A 19,944-nucleotide genomic window follows, 5' to 3' on the forward strand; every position below is an offset into this window, starting at 1 on the left:
GAATTGAGGCCATTGACATTTAAAGACATCAACTGAACAGTTGTCTTATTGCTGATTTTTGGTGGTATTGTGTTCTCAGTGGTACTCCGTGTTTTAATAACTATGGTTTCCTATGTCGTCCCACAGTGTCTTTGCTATGCTCATTCCTTTGTTTAAATGAAAACACTGTTTCCTGTATTTTGTTTAGGTTTGATTTGTTGGTTGTAAGCTTATTTTAAAAAAACCTGTTTATATCATAGAAAAAAAATTCTTGCAATTTCAGTGACAGTAGGTAGTTTTGCTGGGTATGTTATTATAGGCTGGCAATCATAGCCTTTTAGGGCCTGGAATGCATTGCTCTAGGCACTTCTGGCTTTCAAAGTTTCCATTGTGAAATTGGCTGTTATTTTGAGGATCTTCATTTATTATGACTTGTGCTTTTTCCCTTGGAGTTTTCGATACAGTTTGTTTATTTTGTCTATGTAGTGTTTTACTTATGATATGTTGTGGGGATTTTTCAAATACTGACAGGTTTGGAATCAGAGGGTTCTTACATGTTACCAACAGTCACAGAGCATGATAGAGGCATACATGTGCACACAGACACATGCAAGCTTGCTACTCAAAGTTCATATTCTGTTCAAATTTGGCTGCACATCCAGAGACAATGATTTTACGGCATTTGCCATACAGGTTATGTCTGGAAACAAAGAGATAGACCTCCTTCCTTCCTTCCTTCCTTCCTTCCTTCCTTCCTTCCTTCCTTTCTTCCTTCTTTTCTTAAACACTTTGCAATTTTAAGATGTCTTTTGAGTTTAGGAGACATTAGTACTATAATGAAAGATAGGTCCAACTTGTAAATATTGATATAACATGGCCTTTATTTGTAATATCAGGTCTTAAGGACTGATGAGCTTCAAATGCCTGGGAACCAGTTTCTCCTTACAAAACTAGAAATGGCTATTTAAGTGAAATTGAAGCAGGGAAGGTTACAATGCAAATTGCTGCACAGCTGTGGGGTAGAAGAAAGGGTTAGAGGGAAGGGCAGTGCTATGACTAACTGACCAGACCTCCTACAAAAACTTAAAATAATTGACCTGATTATCTTCAAATAAAATGGTAGAAATAAGTACTTGATTTTCTTATTTTGGCAAACATTAATATAACCACTACTGTTTGCCTGTGGACCTGTTAGATACCAGGAACACAGAAGGAAGTATACCTGTGCTTTGGTGGAAGTACACAGAGGATACATGAAAGTGCCCCTGACATGAACCTCTCTGTATTATCAACAACTTAACATTATGGAGTTGAGAAATGCAATTAGTTGGTATTTCTGTGTATGGGGCAGGGGGCTGGAGTGATGGCTCAATTAGTGAGCATTCTTTGTACTAGCATGTATACATACAAACACACACACACACAAATTAAACAATTCTGGAACAGATGGAACAATTTTACAAAATTTTTGAATTTTTTAAGCTAAAACTTATTTTGAAATGAAAAGACAGATTTCTTACTTCCAATGTGGTAATTAACTTAATAACAGGAATTAGTCTCCTGATGCTTAAAATAGAAATAGGTCATCAATTTAAAAAAAAAAAAAAAGGAAGCTGTTTGTCCCAGACTTTGCCATTTAGTTTTGGAAACCCGAAAAAGGTCAGAAAATATTTAACAGAGAAACTGATTATATTAAGTTTTAAGCAAACATTCATGAGGACACATGGCCTGTGCCTATGATGAATGGTGGATGGGCAAGACTCTTTAGCCTGCTATGGGGATTCCAGAGAGCTGAGATCCTTCAGGTATAGCTCAGATGTGAAACTGGAACTTAGGGTCCATGTTAGCACTGTTGCTCTGAGGACTCTGTCTGGTTAATAAACATCTCTGAGCACACCTTTCCCCTAGTTTGCTTGAATGAGGATGCTTGCTATAAAAAGGTATCTTCCAAATGTTGAAAAAAAAATAAGGCCAGGTTCCATAGTACAGCCCTAGTGAACCAATACATATGTAGAAAAACAAAAGGCAAATGAGAGCAGTAATCACTATAAAATACATCCACATTACCAGGAGTTAAGACAATCATAAAATGCAAGCAGACTCAGTAATCTTAGGAGACTCCACATACACTGATGTCAAGTGATCTTTTACTTAAAATGGGCAAGCATGGGCCACTTTTCAATCAGTCACGACTTTCCTGCAATTTACTGAAAATGGCTGGGCTTTTCCATCTACTCTCTAGTGAAGCTTCAGGTGGACGGCAGCGAACTTCAAAAATGTTCAAATCTCACTATTATCACTTCATGGTGAATACAATTTTATACAGTCCAACAGCGAGGGAAAGAAACAGCATTACAGACACACACAAATTACTCCTACACTGTAACAGCCAAGGTGGTCAGGAGCTGATTTACACTGATACATGCTCAATACAGAAAATGGCACTGACCACTGCACCTGCTGCCTGAGTCACTGCAGTGACATGGTCAGCAGCACACAGCACACCGCCCATGACTTAAACACAATACAATCGTAAGATTCAGCAACCATGCTGCTCCTCACTGGAATTACTTTATTCCACATAGAACACTGATCATCAAATTTAACTCTTGAGTTTTTGCTTTACTTGGCTTGTTTACAATATTCATATAAACAGCCCTGCACACTACATAAAATAAAGCAATGAAACAAAGACAGATTACATGAAAGTTCAAGGGTCATGGCAAATATCCCTTCATTTTCTTTCCCGATTCTAAATTTAAGGACCAGTTATCACTAATTTAACCTCTTTCCAGTGTCACTCTGTTCCTGTGATTTCGCTGTAGACACCATGTATTACATACAACCCTGCCTGATGCCTGTTATCAAGCGCACTGTCGTTCATGGGTAAGACAAACTGAAGACTGTGACTGGACAGGGGTAAACCAAGGCACAGAGGGGATTAAGCGGGTGGAAGGCATTACCTAGTTCACTGTCCAGCTCCTCGGTGTGTACCCCTTCTTCTCCAAAGGAAGAGCAGGAATGAGACAGAAAAGAGAAAGACAAATTCAGACACCAACACCAAGAGAGAAACTCCCTTAGAAAAACAGCAGCAAAAACATCATTACAGCGACCTTACCTGAATTGTGCTTTGTTTCACTGGCTTTGGCTAGTAAACTCCTGACCTCAGTGTAAATCACACAACGGTAATAGCTGATATTGGCAAAATAATTAGACGGCTCATTTCCTTGCATGTCAAAATGTTATTTGATTGGTTGTAAATGATGACAAATACCTTTGAGGTTTCCATGTTCTTAAGTGGGATGTCACGTATTACAGACCTTATTTGCAGCAAACAAAGCTGTGAGCCCTTTCGATATCGGTCCTTTTAATCCTTCAATAATCCTCTCATCACAGAAGCAATTACACTCACAATTAGAGCATTACTTAACTTAAAAGCAATGCGGCTTGGAAAATGGAGAGTGAGGTCAAATTGAAAAAGGGGATTGTATAATGTCCCCAGTGCCTTTCAAGAGGGGCGAGAAAGATCAACTATGTCATGGTGATACATATCAAGGAAGTGATGTCTGAAGGCTGCCCTGGAGGAGCGCGATGGCAGAGCTCGCCGATTTTTGTTTGTTTGTTGATTTGTAAGTGTTCTAAGCCAATGGTTCAGACATAGTCAAGTGAAAATGTGCTCAGTTATTTCAGCCAGCAAAACAAGTCAAAATCCTTTCACTTTTGACCCCCCTCTGGCTGTCAATAAAATAAGTTGGTTATTACTGAAATAGGAATGTGGCACCACACACAACATTTATTTTGTTGCTAAAATCTCAACAGTTACAGAGAGCAGGTGGCTGTTGCCTACATTGGAATGAAATTACCTGACCATAGAGGCAAGGGGGTTCAAACCTGTGTATACGTCAGTGTATATGTCAGTGCTCAGGATTCTCTGTAGACTGTTTTAGATACTAACCATTCATCAGTTAGTGCTGGTAGCTAGTTTGACCTCAGGATCCTGTCTCTGCGTCCTAGTGGGGACTACAAACAGGCTGCCATACCTAGGTGGCATGATCAGTCAGTTTTTTTGTTGTTGTTGTTGTTGTTGTTTGTTTTTGTTTTTTGAGCAGTCAGTTTTGAATAGCAATTTTTAAAATTATCACATTTAAATAAAATAAGGTCTTTAATAAGTATAAAATAAGTATACCCACTTAAGAACAAGGAAATTTCAAAGGTATTATAAAATGCAGAGTGTCCATTTAGATATGACCTAATAAGATTCATGCGAGGGTTTGTTCATTTTCCCCCCAGTGAGTATGTGCCAGTCACTGTGCTAGGCAACTATTAAACTGGCACAAATACAATGACTCTTTTGGAAGAAAAGACATGTAAAAAGCTAAACAAAATTCAGTGAAATTAAGACCATGCCTAACTCTCCAGAGTATACTACACACTAGAATGATATGAGTGTATCTGAAGCCAAGGTCATGGAAATGGTATCTGAGTTACAATGTGAAAGGTGCATGGGTGTCAGTGAAAATCACTCCAATTCAAGCTCTGTGAGAGCCGGAGGCTTTGCTGTTGGATTCATTGACACGTCTGCAGGGTCTACAACTGATGGATGTCTCACATAGAAGATATTCAGCAACTGGCAGCAAGGTGGCCACATTCTAAGGAGGAAGCGCCGAGCATCCAATGGTCAGGCAGCAACTCAGTGAGGTCAAGTGGGAGAGCAAAGCAAAAGGCAGGGTACAGCAGAGCAGGGGTGCTGGACAGGCAGACCAGAATAGAGTTACTGAGCAACCAGAGAGCCACCAGCAGTGCAGCAAAGATACCCTCACACTGACATGGAAAAAAAAAATTGCTGAGAGCAGCAGAGGAAGGGATCTAGGTAGGGGACATGTGTGACCCAGCTAGGGGCCCTACAGGTGGGGAAGAAAAGACGGAGTGGATTTCTGAGATATTTGGGAAGCATGTGAATTGAGCTGACTCATGCATTAGACACGGAGGTGAAGAAAGGTGACAGATCAACTGTACTCCTGAGTGTGTACCCATTTACTTCCAACCAACACAGGAAGCACCGAGTATAGGGTCAATAGTTCAGTTCTAATTAACCTGAGTCAGAAATCTCTTTGAGATAGCCTGTTGGGGTAAAAACACAGGCAACTAAAAGCACTGACCTGATACTACAAGGAGGGTCAAGACTTCTAATGGTACTAGACAAAGATCGACAACCAAAGGAGTAATTATATTTATGAATAACATCCCATCAGCAGGTGGGTCAGAGTATAAGGCCATGCAGGTACAGTACGTGTGAGCAGCAGAGCTCCTTGATCTGGGTCATGACTGCAAGACAGCCCTGTGTTTACATCAAAACTACAAACTGACACTTGCCATCGTGTGATTATATGTTTATGCTGTCTGTGCAGGCACATATCATTCTAAATGAATGAAATATATGATTCTAATGTTGATGAGATAATTACTGAATGAACTGCACTTGATATGGATGTATACTTGTGTCAAGGAAAATGCTGTTAATGTAAAAACAAAAACATTCCGTCGCTCTTCTTGATGCATTTATTCCATGGCATTTTTCTCAGTAAAAGGTTTTGCGAACTTCTATCATCTATTGTCATACATTCCCAATGTACTCATAATAGATGTGGATCCTGAAGATCCTGTGTAATAAAAGTGGTTAAACTGCCTGTACACTCATCTCTTGTCAAAGAGATTAAACTTGTTCCAGGAAGTTGTACTAAAGTATACTCTACAGAAAGCATGTTGTCTTTTCATCTTTGAAAATTGGTTACCTATGCATTATATTAAACAGAATCATTATATTAAACAGAATCATTGAATGCTCAGATAGCCATTACTCCCCATGTATGAGAAACAGATCTGATCACACCTAAGTCATTCCTTCTTCAGCTAAGGGAGCAAGCAACCGAAGTAAAATGAGCACGTGGATTGTGCCTCTTAAATTAGAAAAATATGTATTTCCAATTTAAACTTATTCCAATAAACATGAACATGCAAACCTATATTTACTTAATGTAATCTGCAGCCATATGTAACAGAAAAATCACAGAGTACAAGACTTTTAACTGTATAATACTTTGCAATACTAGCTTGCATTTTTCCAAACATCACCACTAATGTCTATGCAACAATTGTGCACTACAGGGCTAATTAATAAAGCTTTGGTATCTCACAGGTAAACATGTTATTATACATACATACATATACATGTATGTTATATATTAAAATACATATTATAGTGTATTACTAATTATTATAATTATTCTGCAATTAATACACAGTTAATTATAGTACTAATTCAAAGGCCAGGACTGTATAATGGGCAGCAAGGCAAGCCATTCACCTTTTAATAAGTTCACAACAGAAGGCAGTCTTGACAGGACATGGGATAGATTCTAGTGCTAAAGAGAATATGCTTGCTCTGCATTAAGTCTTCTTCTGCTTTGGAGAAATAATGAAAAACTCCAAATACTTGAAATAATCCTTTTCATCAGAGACTTGAATAGTCAGAAGGCATGTCTGGAAGATGAAGATGCAGCACTAGCCTTTCAAAAACTGCAGCTGCATGTTAAGCTATAAAGACATTCCTAACGTGCCAAGATCTTCCCATTGCCCCTAAACTAAATAAACAATAGAATTATGAAAAAAACAAGAGCCAAGAAATCTGATTTCTTGCCCAAAGGCTAGGATCTAGTCCATTAATAAGCGTGAGAGATCAAACTATCTTTGGTTTCTATATTCCTGGAGAGTTTCTCTCGAGGCTTTTTCAAGTTTGACCTGCTTCTATTCCCAACAGCCATCCTGGAATGTACATGTCTTTTGATGAATTGTTCTTCTGAAAGAATTCTATTTGATTCCCTCCTTTATTCTAAGCTACAATGTGATTCCTAAAAATTGAACAAACCACTCCAATGTTACAAACCCATTTGCTGTGTGAACACTACTTAGCAAATGTGCACAGGTACTTTGCCCCCTTTGTGCGGATCCTAAAACCTTAGTCCTTACCATCATCTTCACATTCTTCCAGAGGCTTCTGCTGTTTGTTCAGGCACCGAGGGTCTAACCATGATGTTGTTTTCGTGTTGTGGCTGAAATTCGGAGACAACAATGAGACATTTGTTTAAGGAGAAAGAATAAAAACACTGTACAAAGACAGTACAAAGACTTGTATATCTGCTCATGAACCAAAGAAGAGATGCATTCCAATAGTACAGGCAAACCACTAGAGGGCTGGAGGCTAGAAGAATAATGGCCTAGGATGAGTGAGAGAAGAAAGTTTTCTTTTCTAAGATATAATCAATGAGTTACTAAATGCTTAAAACATAATACTAGCATTATTTCTGAATAATAGATACAAATGACATGCTTTTCTTATACAGTCTATGCCTGTCTAGACTTATTCATCAGTCTTCACACTTGCCTAAGAATAACTTTTAATTACGTTTAAATTTGCCTGTAACTTCAATTTAGAATACTGAAATCTACAAATGAGGCTGCAATGTCACTCAATGTGTCACATTAAGCCCTTTCCTGACACCGTGGAGCCCCTTGATCACACAGCACCTCAAAGCATCATTCCATAATATCCTAACTTAGAGGCATTTAATGAACTAATTTACTTATTTATTAGTGCATGAGCATATTTGTGCCATAGGGTATATGTAGAGACCTAAGGACACCTTAAAGGAGTCAGTTCTCTCGTTCCATCATCAGGGTCTCAAGTGCTGAGCTCAAGTGTCAGATTTGGTGGTAAGCTCTCTGACTGGTAAGCTATTTTGCTGTTCTCTAACAAATAGAATCAGAGAGGGGGGGAGGGGAGGGAGGGAAAGAAGGGAGAGAGTGAGGGAGTGAGGGAGTGAGGGAGTAAGAGAGGGAGAGAGGGAGGGAGGGAGAGGGAGAGAAAGAGAGAGAAACAGAGAGACAGAGAGAGGAGGGAGGGAGGCAGGAAGGGAGATGAGGGGAAAGGGGAGAGGAGAGAAACACATATAGAGAAACAGAGACCCACTTAGTTGCTCAGTGAATCAGGCTCAAGCAGAACTCTGACCCCCAGTGTCTTGATCAACTTGGAGAAGCACAAAGGCGGTTTCTTCCCACTTTGCCTGTGACATTTCTAGCATAACTGAAGGATAAAAGACCCATGGGATATTTCAGTACTCAAAAGGCCCCAGTCAGAGTCTGCTGAGACCTCTAGGGTCCTGGAGGGTACAGGCCAACCCTAGAGGTCTCAGCAACTAAGTGGATGAGATGGGACCTCCAAGGTCAAGAGGTTTGCGCCAATACTAGAATTGAAAACCAGAAATGGAAAGGTGTGGGTGGGGGGAAGGAGAAACATTTGAAGTTTTGGCATGAATCCTTTTTATCCCAAGTTTACAGTTTTGGTTATCAATTTAAGAGGAGGCATAGAGCTGCACCAGCACTTTAGAGTCAAACCTTACTAATTACTAAAAAGAAGATTATGCCTATGCAAATGGATCTGCCATTTCACCATGTTCAACAACAACAACAAATGAAAAATAATACAGTAAGTCCCATCATCACTTTGCTCTATGGGGCCACTTGCAACCATGAGAACCTCATTTCTTATGTTAATCTATTTAATTCTCATAACAACCTTCTGGGGAAATTAATGAGCAGTAACATAATTACCCCCATTTTACAGAAGAAAAAAATGAGAATATAAAGGAAAAGTCTGCCAAAAGATACGGCTGACACATGGCAGAAACAAAAATGAAACCCAGGGGGTGGTACAGCTCAATCTGAGGTCTGCATGTCTACACAATGATGCAGCAACACTATGCTGACCACTGCTGGGAGGCAAGAGTATGTACCATTTCAGAAACAAGGATTTGTCTTAGTTGTATTTCTATGGCTGTGAAAAATATCATGACCTGTAGGAGAAGCTAAGGTGGGAGGAGTAAGGAGAGGAAGAGGAGGAGTTGGGAGAGGAAGAGAAAAAAGGAAGAGGAGGAGCTAGAGAGGGCAGAGATGTAGGAGGATGGAGAACCACACAGGTATGGAGAGCACTCGTGGCGAACAACTTATAAACTTATAATTAGGTTAGCTAATTGGGATGCAACTCTCTTTGTATGGGCATCTTGTTATTAAACATCATCAAACATATAAAGCCTTTGATTAATGTATAAGAATTAGAGTCTCATTCTCTTTCTGGGCCCGCATGGATGGTGGAATGGTCTGGGCAATGCTCTGCCTTGCAGAGACAACATGGAAGATTGGCAGAGCCATCTCTCACGCTGGCATCTAGAGGATGGCAGCGCTGGTGTTTCTGGTGGCTGGTTCTAGCTGCAGTGCACACGTGGCCTCAGGCCGAGAGACATGGCGGCTGGACTAGGCAGAGCGGCTGCAGCTTAGATAGTTGGCTTGACCAGAGGCCGTTTTAATTATTTACTACAACAATGACCAAAAGCAATTTGGGGAGAAGAGGGATCATTTCTTACTTCATTGTACAGCTTGGAGTCCACCATCAAGGGAAGACAGGTCTTGGGCTTAATGTAGTAACTGATGCAGAGGACATGATGGAGTGATATTCACTGGCTTTCTCAGCATTCTTAAATAACTCAGGACAAGGTGCCCAGGGGTAGCGCCACCTCCACTGGCTGAACCCACCCACATCAACCATTATTCAAGAAACTGCTCCTCAGCCTTTGTAAGTTTGTAGAGATGTTTTCTTAACTGAGTTTCTTTTCACCAAATACATTTAGCTTTATGTCAAGTTGACAAAAAACATCCAACTAACCAAAAAAAAAAAAAAAAAGAAAGAAAGAAAAACCAAACCAAACATAAAACTTCAAAAGACCAATTAACCCCCTTTTGACACACAAACACATAGCTTATATATCGATAATCTTCCTTATTCATGCCCAATATCTCATAATAGTATCAGTACCACAATATAGAACATTCTAACTTTGAAAAGTTCCACAGTCTTTAAAAAGTGAAATACTTTAAAAGTTCAGTCTCTTTAAAATATCTACAGTAAATTTCAGAACTGACATCCTCTCTAAGATATCCAAAGCCTCATTAAAATATCTAAACTCTCTCAAATGCGAGCTCCTATAAAATAAAAATAAGTTGCACACTTATTTTAAAAAGACGGACTCTAGTTACTATCAGATCAAAGCAAAGTCAAACTCTAACACAGTAAATATATAAACTCAGTGTCTTTCCAGTGTATGGAGCTGAAAATCCTCTGGGGTTCAGGAGACTTCAGCAGCTCCATCTCTCTGGCTCTGCATATAGAACACACACAATACATCTCACAGGCTCAGGCCAGCTCCACTCCACAGCTGCTGCTGTTTTTGGTGGCTGTTCCATTGTACTGGGATCTCCAGACTGCTGGGGTTTCCACTGCATCTGAGGTAGCAGCCTTATCAATGACTTCTGGCCTTTACTCAGGGACTCTGACCTTGCCAAGCCTCAATTTCTCTTCCTGACCCCTTAAATCCCGGGCTTCTACTACAACTGAGGCTGCAACATCACCAGTGGCCCCTCCTGGCCTCTCCCAGTGCCAGATGTCAGCTGCTCTCTATGACCACTTCATACCTTCAAAACCCAGCCATCACCTGGGAACTATGGCACATCACCACGCTCAGCTACCATCACAAGGTATAGTCTTGGCCTTCTCAGGTCCACAGCTGCTGTGTGGTAAGCTTGAGGAAATAATTCTAGACATATGATCCTCAATGATGCTCCCCTCTTTTCAAACACTACTAATTTCTCAGCTCCAGCATCACTTATTCCAGTAGAGCAAAGGTTTCATTTTGGGGGTGCTGTTCTCTTGTTAATTCTTCAGCTCTAGCTAACCAGGACCACTAATTTTATATTGAAATTATCAAAGGGCCCCCAATAAAATCTATAAGGGACCCTTAAAGCAATCCTCTTAAACTTTACAAGCCAGTGCTTTCATTATCTTAAGAGATCTCAACATTTGTATCTTTTGAGCTCCCACAAGCCTACTGAGCTCTGAGCTCTCAATAGCTTTTCCAGCTCAACATTCTTCCACAATCCTTCCAAGAATAACATAGTCAAGTCTGCTACAACAATATCCTTCTTCTGGTACCAATTTATGTCTTAAATCATCTTTCTGTTGCTGTGATAAAACATCATGAACAAAAGCAAGTGGGGGAAGAAAGGGTATATTTCATCTTAAAGTTTGCAGTCTTTCATCCAGGAAAGTCAGGATAGAAACTCATAGTGGGAACTGATACAGAGGCCATAGAGGACAACTTGACAAAAACCAACAGGTAGAACCGTTAGTTTGAAATAACTACAGATCTTCATGTCATTACAAGGAAGAATAAAGCTATAGTCAATATGCCTTTACCAAGATACCATCAACAGCAACACCTCTAGAAGGCTGTGTACTGGGATAGCTAAGATATGTGTTTGCATTATTAAGATTGCATTATTCCTGTTTGCATTATTAAGGTTGGGTCTATGTGTGTTTTTGTCTTCCTCTGTCCATATTTTGTTTTTGTTTTGTCTGTCTTGAAGACAGGACTTCACAATGCAGATTAACTTAAAACTCACCCTTGTCCTGAGAGCTGGGGTTTTGGGTATACACTACCATGTTCTTTAGACTGTTAATATGATACAATATACCAATAGAATTTTCTTTTTTATTATTTTGCTTAAAATGTCTTTGAGTTTTTGTTGATTGTTTTTGTTTTTCAGTACTAGGGGTCTGAGCCTGTGTTGTAGGCATGCATAGCAAGCCTTCATTTGTATCTTCATCAGAGTAATGTTGCCGTTAAAACATTACATAATGTTTTTCTTCTATTTTCTAAAATATTGTGTAGAAATGATGCTCATTCTTCTATGACAGAATTCTCCTGTGTGAAAACTTAGGGACCCAAAGATTTCTTTTTCAGAAGCTTAAAATTATAATTCTTAAAAGCTACATGTCATACTAGATGAAATACAATCTGTGTCTCTTGAATCACTGGCCCATTTCATGGGATTTTTTTCAGATGTCTGTGCTCACATTAACCTAGTGTCTTGTAGAAATCATGAGGATTAGCAGTAATTCCACCTTTGCCAATAATGATGGGACTTCAATCTTTCACTCTTTGTTTGGCTTATAGATACTCACCCGTTTTACTAAACCTTTGAAAACCTAAATATTCCATGCACTTTTCTCTAGGGTTCAATTGCACTGACTGTTCTTCATTCTCCCTTCTGGGGTGTGTGTGTGTGTGTGTGTGTGTGCGTGTGCGTGAGTGTGTGTGTCTATGTGTGCTTGAGAGGATGCTGTTAAGATTTATTATTATAAATGTATAATAATAAATGTTAAGATTTATTATTTTAAATGTATGTGTTTGGCTTCACATACACATGTGCACCACATCCAGAGAGGCATGTATAGAAGCCACAAGAGAACACCAGCCCCTCAGAAATTGGAGTTACATGCTTTGTGAGCGACCATGTGGGTGCTGAGAGTGGAATAAGTTCCTCTGCACGAACAGCCAGTGTTCTTAGCTACTAAGGCATCCATTCCATGGAGATTGACTTACTCTTCTTTCTCTAGAATCTTGAGATAAAAAGCTTAGAGTACAGACTGAAGCTGTCTCTTTTTCTAAATATGGCTAATACTACACATACCTCTGTCATTCTCTGGCCTTTGATCTACTCTGAGATGCGATATTTTCATTTAATTTGGTTTTTTCCCCTCAAGATGAGCACTAAAGAGATTAAGCAAGATAACAAGTTTGAGGTCAGATGGCTACAAAGAAGGACTCAGTCACAAAAATTTATAAAATCAAACAATTTCTTTTGAAACTACTGTTTCAAATTATTGATTCTTTCTTTTGGTGATTATTTTTGAAAATTCCTTTCTTCCTTTATTAGATAATTCTATAATATTTGCTCTTTATGATTAATATTTTTGATAGGCTTTTCCTACCCTTTTATGTTCAGCAGATCTCAACTGCTATACCTAGAATGAAGTTTTTGCTGCATTTAATTAATTTCATAGTTACTGATAATCACTAGCCATGTTCTTGCTTCCTGTGCCCTTTCCCAGCTTTCCTGTGGGCCCCTAGACTTGAGACCTCCTTTCTCTTTATCTTACTACTTCAACTGTTTATCTAGCTTTTGAAAAGGTTGCTTTGGATGTGTCTTAGGGTGACTACTGCTGTGATGAGACCATGACCAAAGCAACCTGGGGGAGAAAAGGGGTTACTTTGTTCACAGTTCCATATAAGAGTTTATCATCAAAGATAGTGAGGGTAGGAACTCAAGCAGGGCAGGAGGAGCTAATACAGAGGCCATGGAGGAGTGCTGTTTACTGGCTTGTTCCCATGGGTTACTCAGCCTGCTCTCTTATAAAACCCAGAACCACCAAACCAGAAAATGGCCTACAGGCTTGCCTGCCTACAGCATCTTACAGAAACGTTTTCTCAACCGACCCCCTCCTCTCTGATGACTCTAGCTGCTCTCAGGTTGGCACACAGCTAGCCAATATAAGACGTTACATGTAAACATTAAGGTATCATATCTTATCACATTTAGGAAGTACTTCACATGTATTTATATATCTCATTACATTTCTATCTTCCTTCGTAAGCGGTGTGTTACACAAACTGCAGGTGCTACCATTTATGTTTACCTACACTTACATTCTTTTTTCCTCTTATTTATAATTAGCTTACTGTTTCTTTTCTAAATATGTATGAAAAGGTGTTGGAACTTGTTTATTCCAACCCTCCAAGTTAATTCAGAAAAATCAAGAGGTAAAGAGAAATTTATCTAATTTACTTGTACTTTGACTTTTTCTGTTCTAGCCCCCTTCTGTTCTAGGATTGTTTGCTTTAGCTGTTCATTTAGGGAAGGCTTGCTCTTGATACCTTTTCCAGCTTTTGTTCGCCTAATAGCACCATCATCCTAATGATCCTTTTAGTCTATGAAGACACTGAGTTATTTCTCCTCTCTCAGGGCCTGAACAGTTTTGCATTACTTTCTAATCTGCTGCTTCTCAACTTTCCAAATACTGCAACCCTTTAATACAGTCTATATGTTGTGGTGACACTTAAACATAAAATATTCTGTTGTTACTTCAAAACTGTAATTTTTCTACTCTTATGAATCATAGTGTAAATATCTGATATGCAGACCCATAAAGGGGTTTTGACTCACAGGTTGAGAACCATTCCTAGTCTCTTCCGTGGTGAAGTAAATCAGCTGTTATATTTGTATACATAAGGTGTCATTTCTCCTATTCAAAAATTTTATGCTTATTTATGATGGTTCGAATGAGAAATGTCGCCATAGAGCTGTGTATCTGAACACTCGGTGCCCAGTTGGTGGCTGTTTCAGGAGGTTAGAGAAGTTTTAGGACGTGGGGTCTTGTTGGAGAAAGTCCTAGGGGCCTGGGAAGCTTTGACAGTTTCATGTCTAGCATTGTTTCTAGTTAACTTTCTATGTTTCTTATGTGAGAAGAATGTATGATCAGCTAGCCCCCTGCTCTGGCCACCTGCTACTATGCTTTCCTGGTCATTATGGGTTCTCCCTCTGGAACTGTAACCAGAAATAAAGTCTTCCGTAAGTTGCTTTTGGCCATGGTACTTTATTACAGCATCAGAAAAATTAATAACTTGATATGCATTTTTTAAAAATTTATCCAATTTGAAATCACCTAATTTCTTCAATCTGTACTTTCTCCTCTTTAAATTTGGGAGATTTGGACACATCCGTTCTTAAAGTTTTTTTTCCCTAGCTCACTTACTGTCTTTTCCTAAGATTTTAATCACCAAGGTTGGCTGTTCTGTAGTTGACCTGGAAGCTTCTGAAAGTCTGCTCCATGACTTCTCTGCCAAGTGTTTGTGTTGCTCAGCTCAGGTAATCTCGGTTTTCCACATTCAGCCTCTGTCTTTTGGTTTCATTCTGCTATTGACAGTGCTGCAGACCCAATGTTGAATTTTTTTTTAAAGTTCCAGGTTTTCTTTTTTATAGTTTCTACTGTTTGGCTGAAACTTTCCATTTTTCTCTTTGTTTCAAGTAAGTCTATAATTGACTAGTGAAGTATTTCATAATGGCTGTATGTACCTATGTATTCATTCATTCAGTCATGCAACAAGATCTCTAAATGTTGCTAGGCTGGCCCTACATAAGATATCATATCTTGTCACATGTAGGAAGTACTTCATATATATTTATATATCGCATTACTTTTCTCAATCCTTCTGCCTCAGCCTTCCCAGTGTTGAGACTCCAGGTGTGTGCTCTCATGCCTAACTATGATGTGTGTTTGTAAAATCTTGTGTGTTTGTAACACTTCTGCCATCTTGGTATCTGCTGACCGTTACACTCAACTTGAGATCTTTCTGGCTCTTGCTTCAAGAAATTTGTCTTGTCTGTCTACTAACTAATCAGTCATTATCTATTTGTGGTACTGGGGATTAAATGTAGGTCCTAACACATACCAGTCAAATGTTCTAACACTGAGCTTATCATTTTGCAGGAGGGTATTAAATATGTTGCTAAGGAAGGCCTTTGAAATCTTGTTGTCCCAGCCAAATAAATGGGTGGATTATAGGCTTTGGACATCCCAGGCCCAGCTAAGAAGTGATTGTTTTATAAACTTGGATATTCAAAGTATTATATTACAAAACTATAGATTTCACTTAAACCTACTTTAGCTGTATTACCTTGTAACTGCTCCAGAGAGGAACAGTTGGTTGTCGGTGGGCCTTATGTCATTTTCAATGACACTAGATAGAGAAGGACATCCTTGTTATTCTGGCCCACCCCAACATTTGGGGAGGTTCATTTCAGCTATTTACCAGGCCTTGTCTGATACTGATGAAGCTGGTACAGATAACAGAATTTCACTATTGCTCCAAAGTAGGAGCTCCACCTGTGGGTTCTACCACAGGACAATGATGGAAATTCTCAATCTCCTCTAAGCCTCTCTGGTCAACACTCAGAAGGCAAACAGTAGCTTGCTCCTCCTCTGGGAGAGAAGAGGCCCACACTCTCCTCTAACAGACCCACAGTATTTATACAGGGGACGGGCTGGAAGAATTGCTTCTGCCGATATGAACATTCCATCTCTAATGCAAGTCTTTCTGAGAGTACTCTGGCAGGCAGGTTTGGCTCCCATCAATCTATTAAGGGATCATATCTAGGTTCCCTCTTGACCCTCGCTGATGGGAGCAAAGGAAGGACTCTGGCATGTTCTGTGTTTCTTTCTGGGGTACAGGAGCTGCTCACCAAAAGCTGTCTGACTTGTATGGTTCCCCCTCCTTTCCTAGTCATTCAGCTAGAGAAAGCAGGCTTTCATTAGGACCATCTGTTTCTCTCTCTGCTAGTGTTTCTGGGTTGCCAGTTTCTTTTGCTCAAAGCCTGAGATAAATGAATTAAAAAGAAGGCTCCATGTTCCTTTGATGGCATGTTTGAGCCAGTCTGCTCCACTGGCTCCTTTCAGTCCTCTACTCCAGTTTTCTACACAATGTACGAGGTCTCTAAGTCTATGTTTTGTCTTTAGTGGTCTTTATAATATTTTAGATTTCCCCAAATTGTAAAACCAATCTAGTATTTTATATTTTTCTAAATCTATAAAACATGCATACATTCGATTCATATCTAATTTCACTTGCTATTCATTGTAAGATACTCTAAGTTCATTTCAGAATGAAAAGACTGTTGAGAGTTTAGGTGTGTGTGTGTGTGTGTGTGTTTGTGTGTGTATAAAATTTAGGCTAATATATAAATTCCAAGTATGTATGTATGTATGTATGTATGTATGTATGTATGTATGTGCTGGGGATCAAATCTAGTCTCCATATATACAAGGCAGGAGCTCTACCACTAAAATATATCTCCAACTTCAAATGGAGTATACAGCTAATAACTATTGAAATAATAGTTGGAAAGCTAGTATCATACATATCAGAGCCACAGTTTTTGAGATTAGGGCAATAAAACTAAAAGCCATGTTAGCTTACAAAGGGACAGAGTGTGTACTTCAGCCAGCTGTAGTATGGGGCTGGCTTTTCATTCACTGTTTTTCTAAAACTTATCAATTTAGTCTTTGGCACAATTATTGGCAGATTATTTTAGGTATTTCATACATCATTTGGAACTGGGGACATCTCTATTATATATTCCTTTGTTTGGCACAATTCTAGTTAATGTACATAGTTTCGAAGGCAATTTGCTACAAAATCTAATTATGAACGTTTAAACTTAAATGTGATATCCAGTTTTCTTTGACTAATGTTGAAATTCATTTGCATGATGAATGTGGTAAGAACAGAAGCAGTGATGCTAAATATTACCTATCCAGGACAGGTAATATTTACACACCACTCTCCCCAACCTTCAGGACACATGGGTACCACACATCATGGCCTTTTACAGATATGGAAGAGCATCAAAGAGGATGCAAGGTTCCCAGGTCACACAGCTGAGAACTGGAGAACACAAAGGGCTGACCACTGTGCTATCCATGTTGCTGTGTTTAATAAGCATCCACCATTAACAAGAAACAGGCAAGAGCCATGGGAGTCTCTGCCCTCTGGCTGGAGAATACCAGAGCTCCCCTTCTTGCCTCACAAAATTCTTTCTAGGTGGGTTTCAGAAATGACTGTTCTGAGCCTCTACCTTTCTTCCTCATGCCTAAGTGCTTAGGAAAATTTATTTTTAATTTTTATTGCCCTTTTCTAATAACAAAATATATGATATCTATGAAATTTATAAACCCACAGAAATGAATAGTATGGTTAGAACACAAATCCTTCACTTAGATGCATGCATGCATTTTAGAAAGTTGAAGTGCCTTATATATTCTTTGGCAATGCTTCCTTTTGCTGATTCAATTAAGAGTAGGCCATTTATGTGAGAATAATACATTTATCTATATTTTGTTTATGTACTGGGAATACAATTAGAATATTATACTACTGCTCTAAAAGAATAATTGACTACCCATCCATCTGTGATCCATAAAAAATAGTGCATGTCATCAAAAGCAGATTCAAAACACTGCATTTTAACATTCAGCTACTACTGGTCAGGAGAGTCAGAAGAATTTTAGATTTTCAAGAATAGTTTCAATTAGAGGAATTATATTAGCTTTGTTTTCTCTATTTCTACAAATGTTACTTGTTAAAACTTTAATTACATACATCTTAAGCCTTTCACATCTACATATTATAAACCCCTGTTCACCTATCTTGCACCATGAAATAAAATTAGCATATGTCAGTCCACACACCAAAATGTAAGGTGTAAAGCGATGCATTTTCTCAAGAAACATAACAGAAAATCTCTAATTTTGAGTAAGGCAATTTCTTGCTACTACAGTGGCACAAAACACACAGGAAAAAAGGTAGTCCACATCAGTCAAATTAAAAGCTCCTGGACTTGGAAAAGCAATGAAGAGTCACACTTGAGAAAAATTGCAATTAACATAAATTATGTCCAGAACATATAAAGAAGCCTGAAAACTAAGGAGTAAGAAAACTAAAGACTGTTAAGAAAAACATGCCAACAATTTATCATTTTAATGGCAAAATAGAATAGTTATTTATTATAATTATATAGCAAGATTCAGTTGTCTCACCCCTTCAAGAAATTATAGATCTGATGCTTCCTAAAACCTTTCGCACTGAATAATTAAGAATGATATGGATGAAGACTTTTTTGTGAGAAGCCTGTTTAATCTTAGAGAAGAATAATGTTGGTGTGAGATCAGCTCCCTCAGGCTTAAGTGATATGCAGAGCAGGAGCAGGAAGGGAGAATGAGAAGGGTATTTTCAGGTAGAGAAAATGGTATACTTTACTCTATAAAATAGACTTCTCCATTTTCAGTATAGGCCATCTCCCAGTTTTCAGGTAGAGGACCTAAATTATCCTCTGCAGAAAGAGGTAGGTACTGAGGGAACTTCTGAGAAGGGTCCGTGATGGGAGCAGCAAGGACGCTACTATTCACAGGCGGGAGCGTTGCTTCTTGGAGAGTGTGCTCGTCTTGGTCTCCAGAGTCGGCTGCTCGGCAGGCACAGGGAGAGAAAAAAACAAGCACAAAACTGTTCAACAACACACCACAAGCCTGGGAAATGCACAATGAATACATCTATGTTCTTTCTCCCCACACTCACTTGTGATCCTAGATGCTATTAACAAGATATTAATTATGCATAATAATGGCCTGCATTATGTCATTTCCGCACATGTATATAATGTGTTTGAATCATATCAACTTATTACCCTATTTTATACCCTCTCATTTTCTCTTCACATGTAGTCCGCCTTCTATTTTACTCTTGCACTTTCTAGTGACCCACGAGTTTCTCACCGCCCTGCTTACAGAAACGTATGCACACAGTGCCAATGGCTATGTCACTGACAAAAGTGCCTCTGTCTCCTCTAATCAACCAGTGATTATGTATAAAGCATCACAGGGTGTGGGGCCTCGTGAGCCACTCCCTCTTCCATGGCAGCCCACTGCCAAGAGCAATCTTACAGAGACCTTGAGCACGTAATCACGGGCTACTGTGATGAAGACTGCACCAGTGTCTTCACAGACAGCATGCCTAGCGTGTCACACCACTCTCCACCTTTTTCAGCTCTTACATTCTTTCGTCCCTTCCTCTGCAATGTTCTCTGAGCCTCAGTGAGGGAGTTACAGATGTCTTACCTATAGGTAGGCATTTTATAATTATGAAATTCTTGCATTGTGCATCTCTGGTGAACACAGTTGCAAAAATTCTCAATAAAACACTTGCAAACCGAATTCCAGAACCTGTCAAAAAGATCTTTCATGCTGCTCAAATTGGCTTTATTCCAGAGATGGCTGAGAGGTAATTCAGTCAGTAGGTGTAATGTGTCACCATTAATAGACTCAAAGACAGAAATCACTTGATCATTTCAAGAGAAGAAGAAGAAGAAGAAGAAGAAGAAGAAGAAGAAGAAGAAGAAGAAGAAGAA

General features: G+C 39.1%; 1 protein-coding gene across 7 annotated transcripts in view; it reads right to left on the reverse strand.

The window, feature by feature from the left end:
• The window catches only part of Magi1 (membrane associated guanylate kinase, WW and PDZ domain containing 1), a 609,927-nt gene that overhangs the window by 86,486 nt on the left and 503,497 nt on the right, over positions 1 to 19,944 (reverse strand). For 5 of the 7 annotated variants that reach the window (XM_028772989.1, XM_028772987.1, XM_028772988.1 and 2 more), the window contains exons 5-7: positions 18,801 to 19,002; positions 7,006 to 7,088; positions 2,943 to 2,978 (exon numbers count right to left, since the gene is read on the reverse strand). In XM_028772989.1, coding sequence (XP_028628822.1) covers positions 2,943 to 2,978; positions 7,006 to 7,088; positions 18,801 to 19,002 — 321 coding nt within the window. The remainder of the gene's footprint in view (positions 1 to 2,942; positions 2,979 to 7,005; positions 7,089 to 18,800; positions 19,003 to 19,944) is intronic. The other 2 variants (XM_028772992.1, XM_028772990.1) reach the window with 1 other exon arrangement.

The sequence above is a fragment of the Grammomys surdaster genome, unplaced genomic scaffold, assembly GCF_004785775.1.
Source record: "Grammomys surdaster isolate TR1022 unplaced genomic scaffold, NIH_TR_1.0 220, whole genome shotgun sequence".
NCBI classification, from domain to species: domain Eukaryota; kingdom Metazoa; phylum Chordata; class Mammalia; order Rodentia; family Muridae; genus Grammomys; species Grammomys surdaster.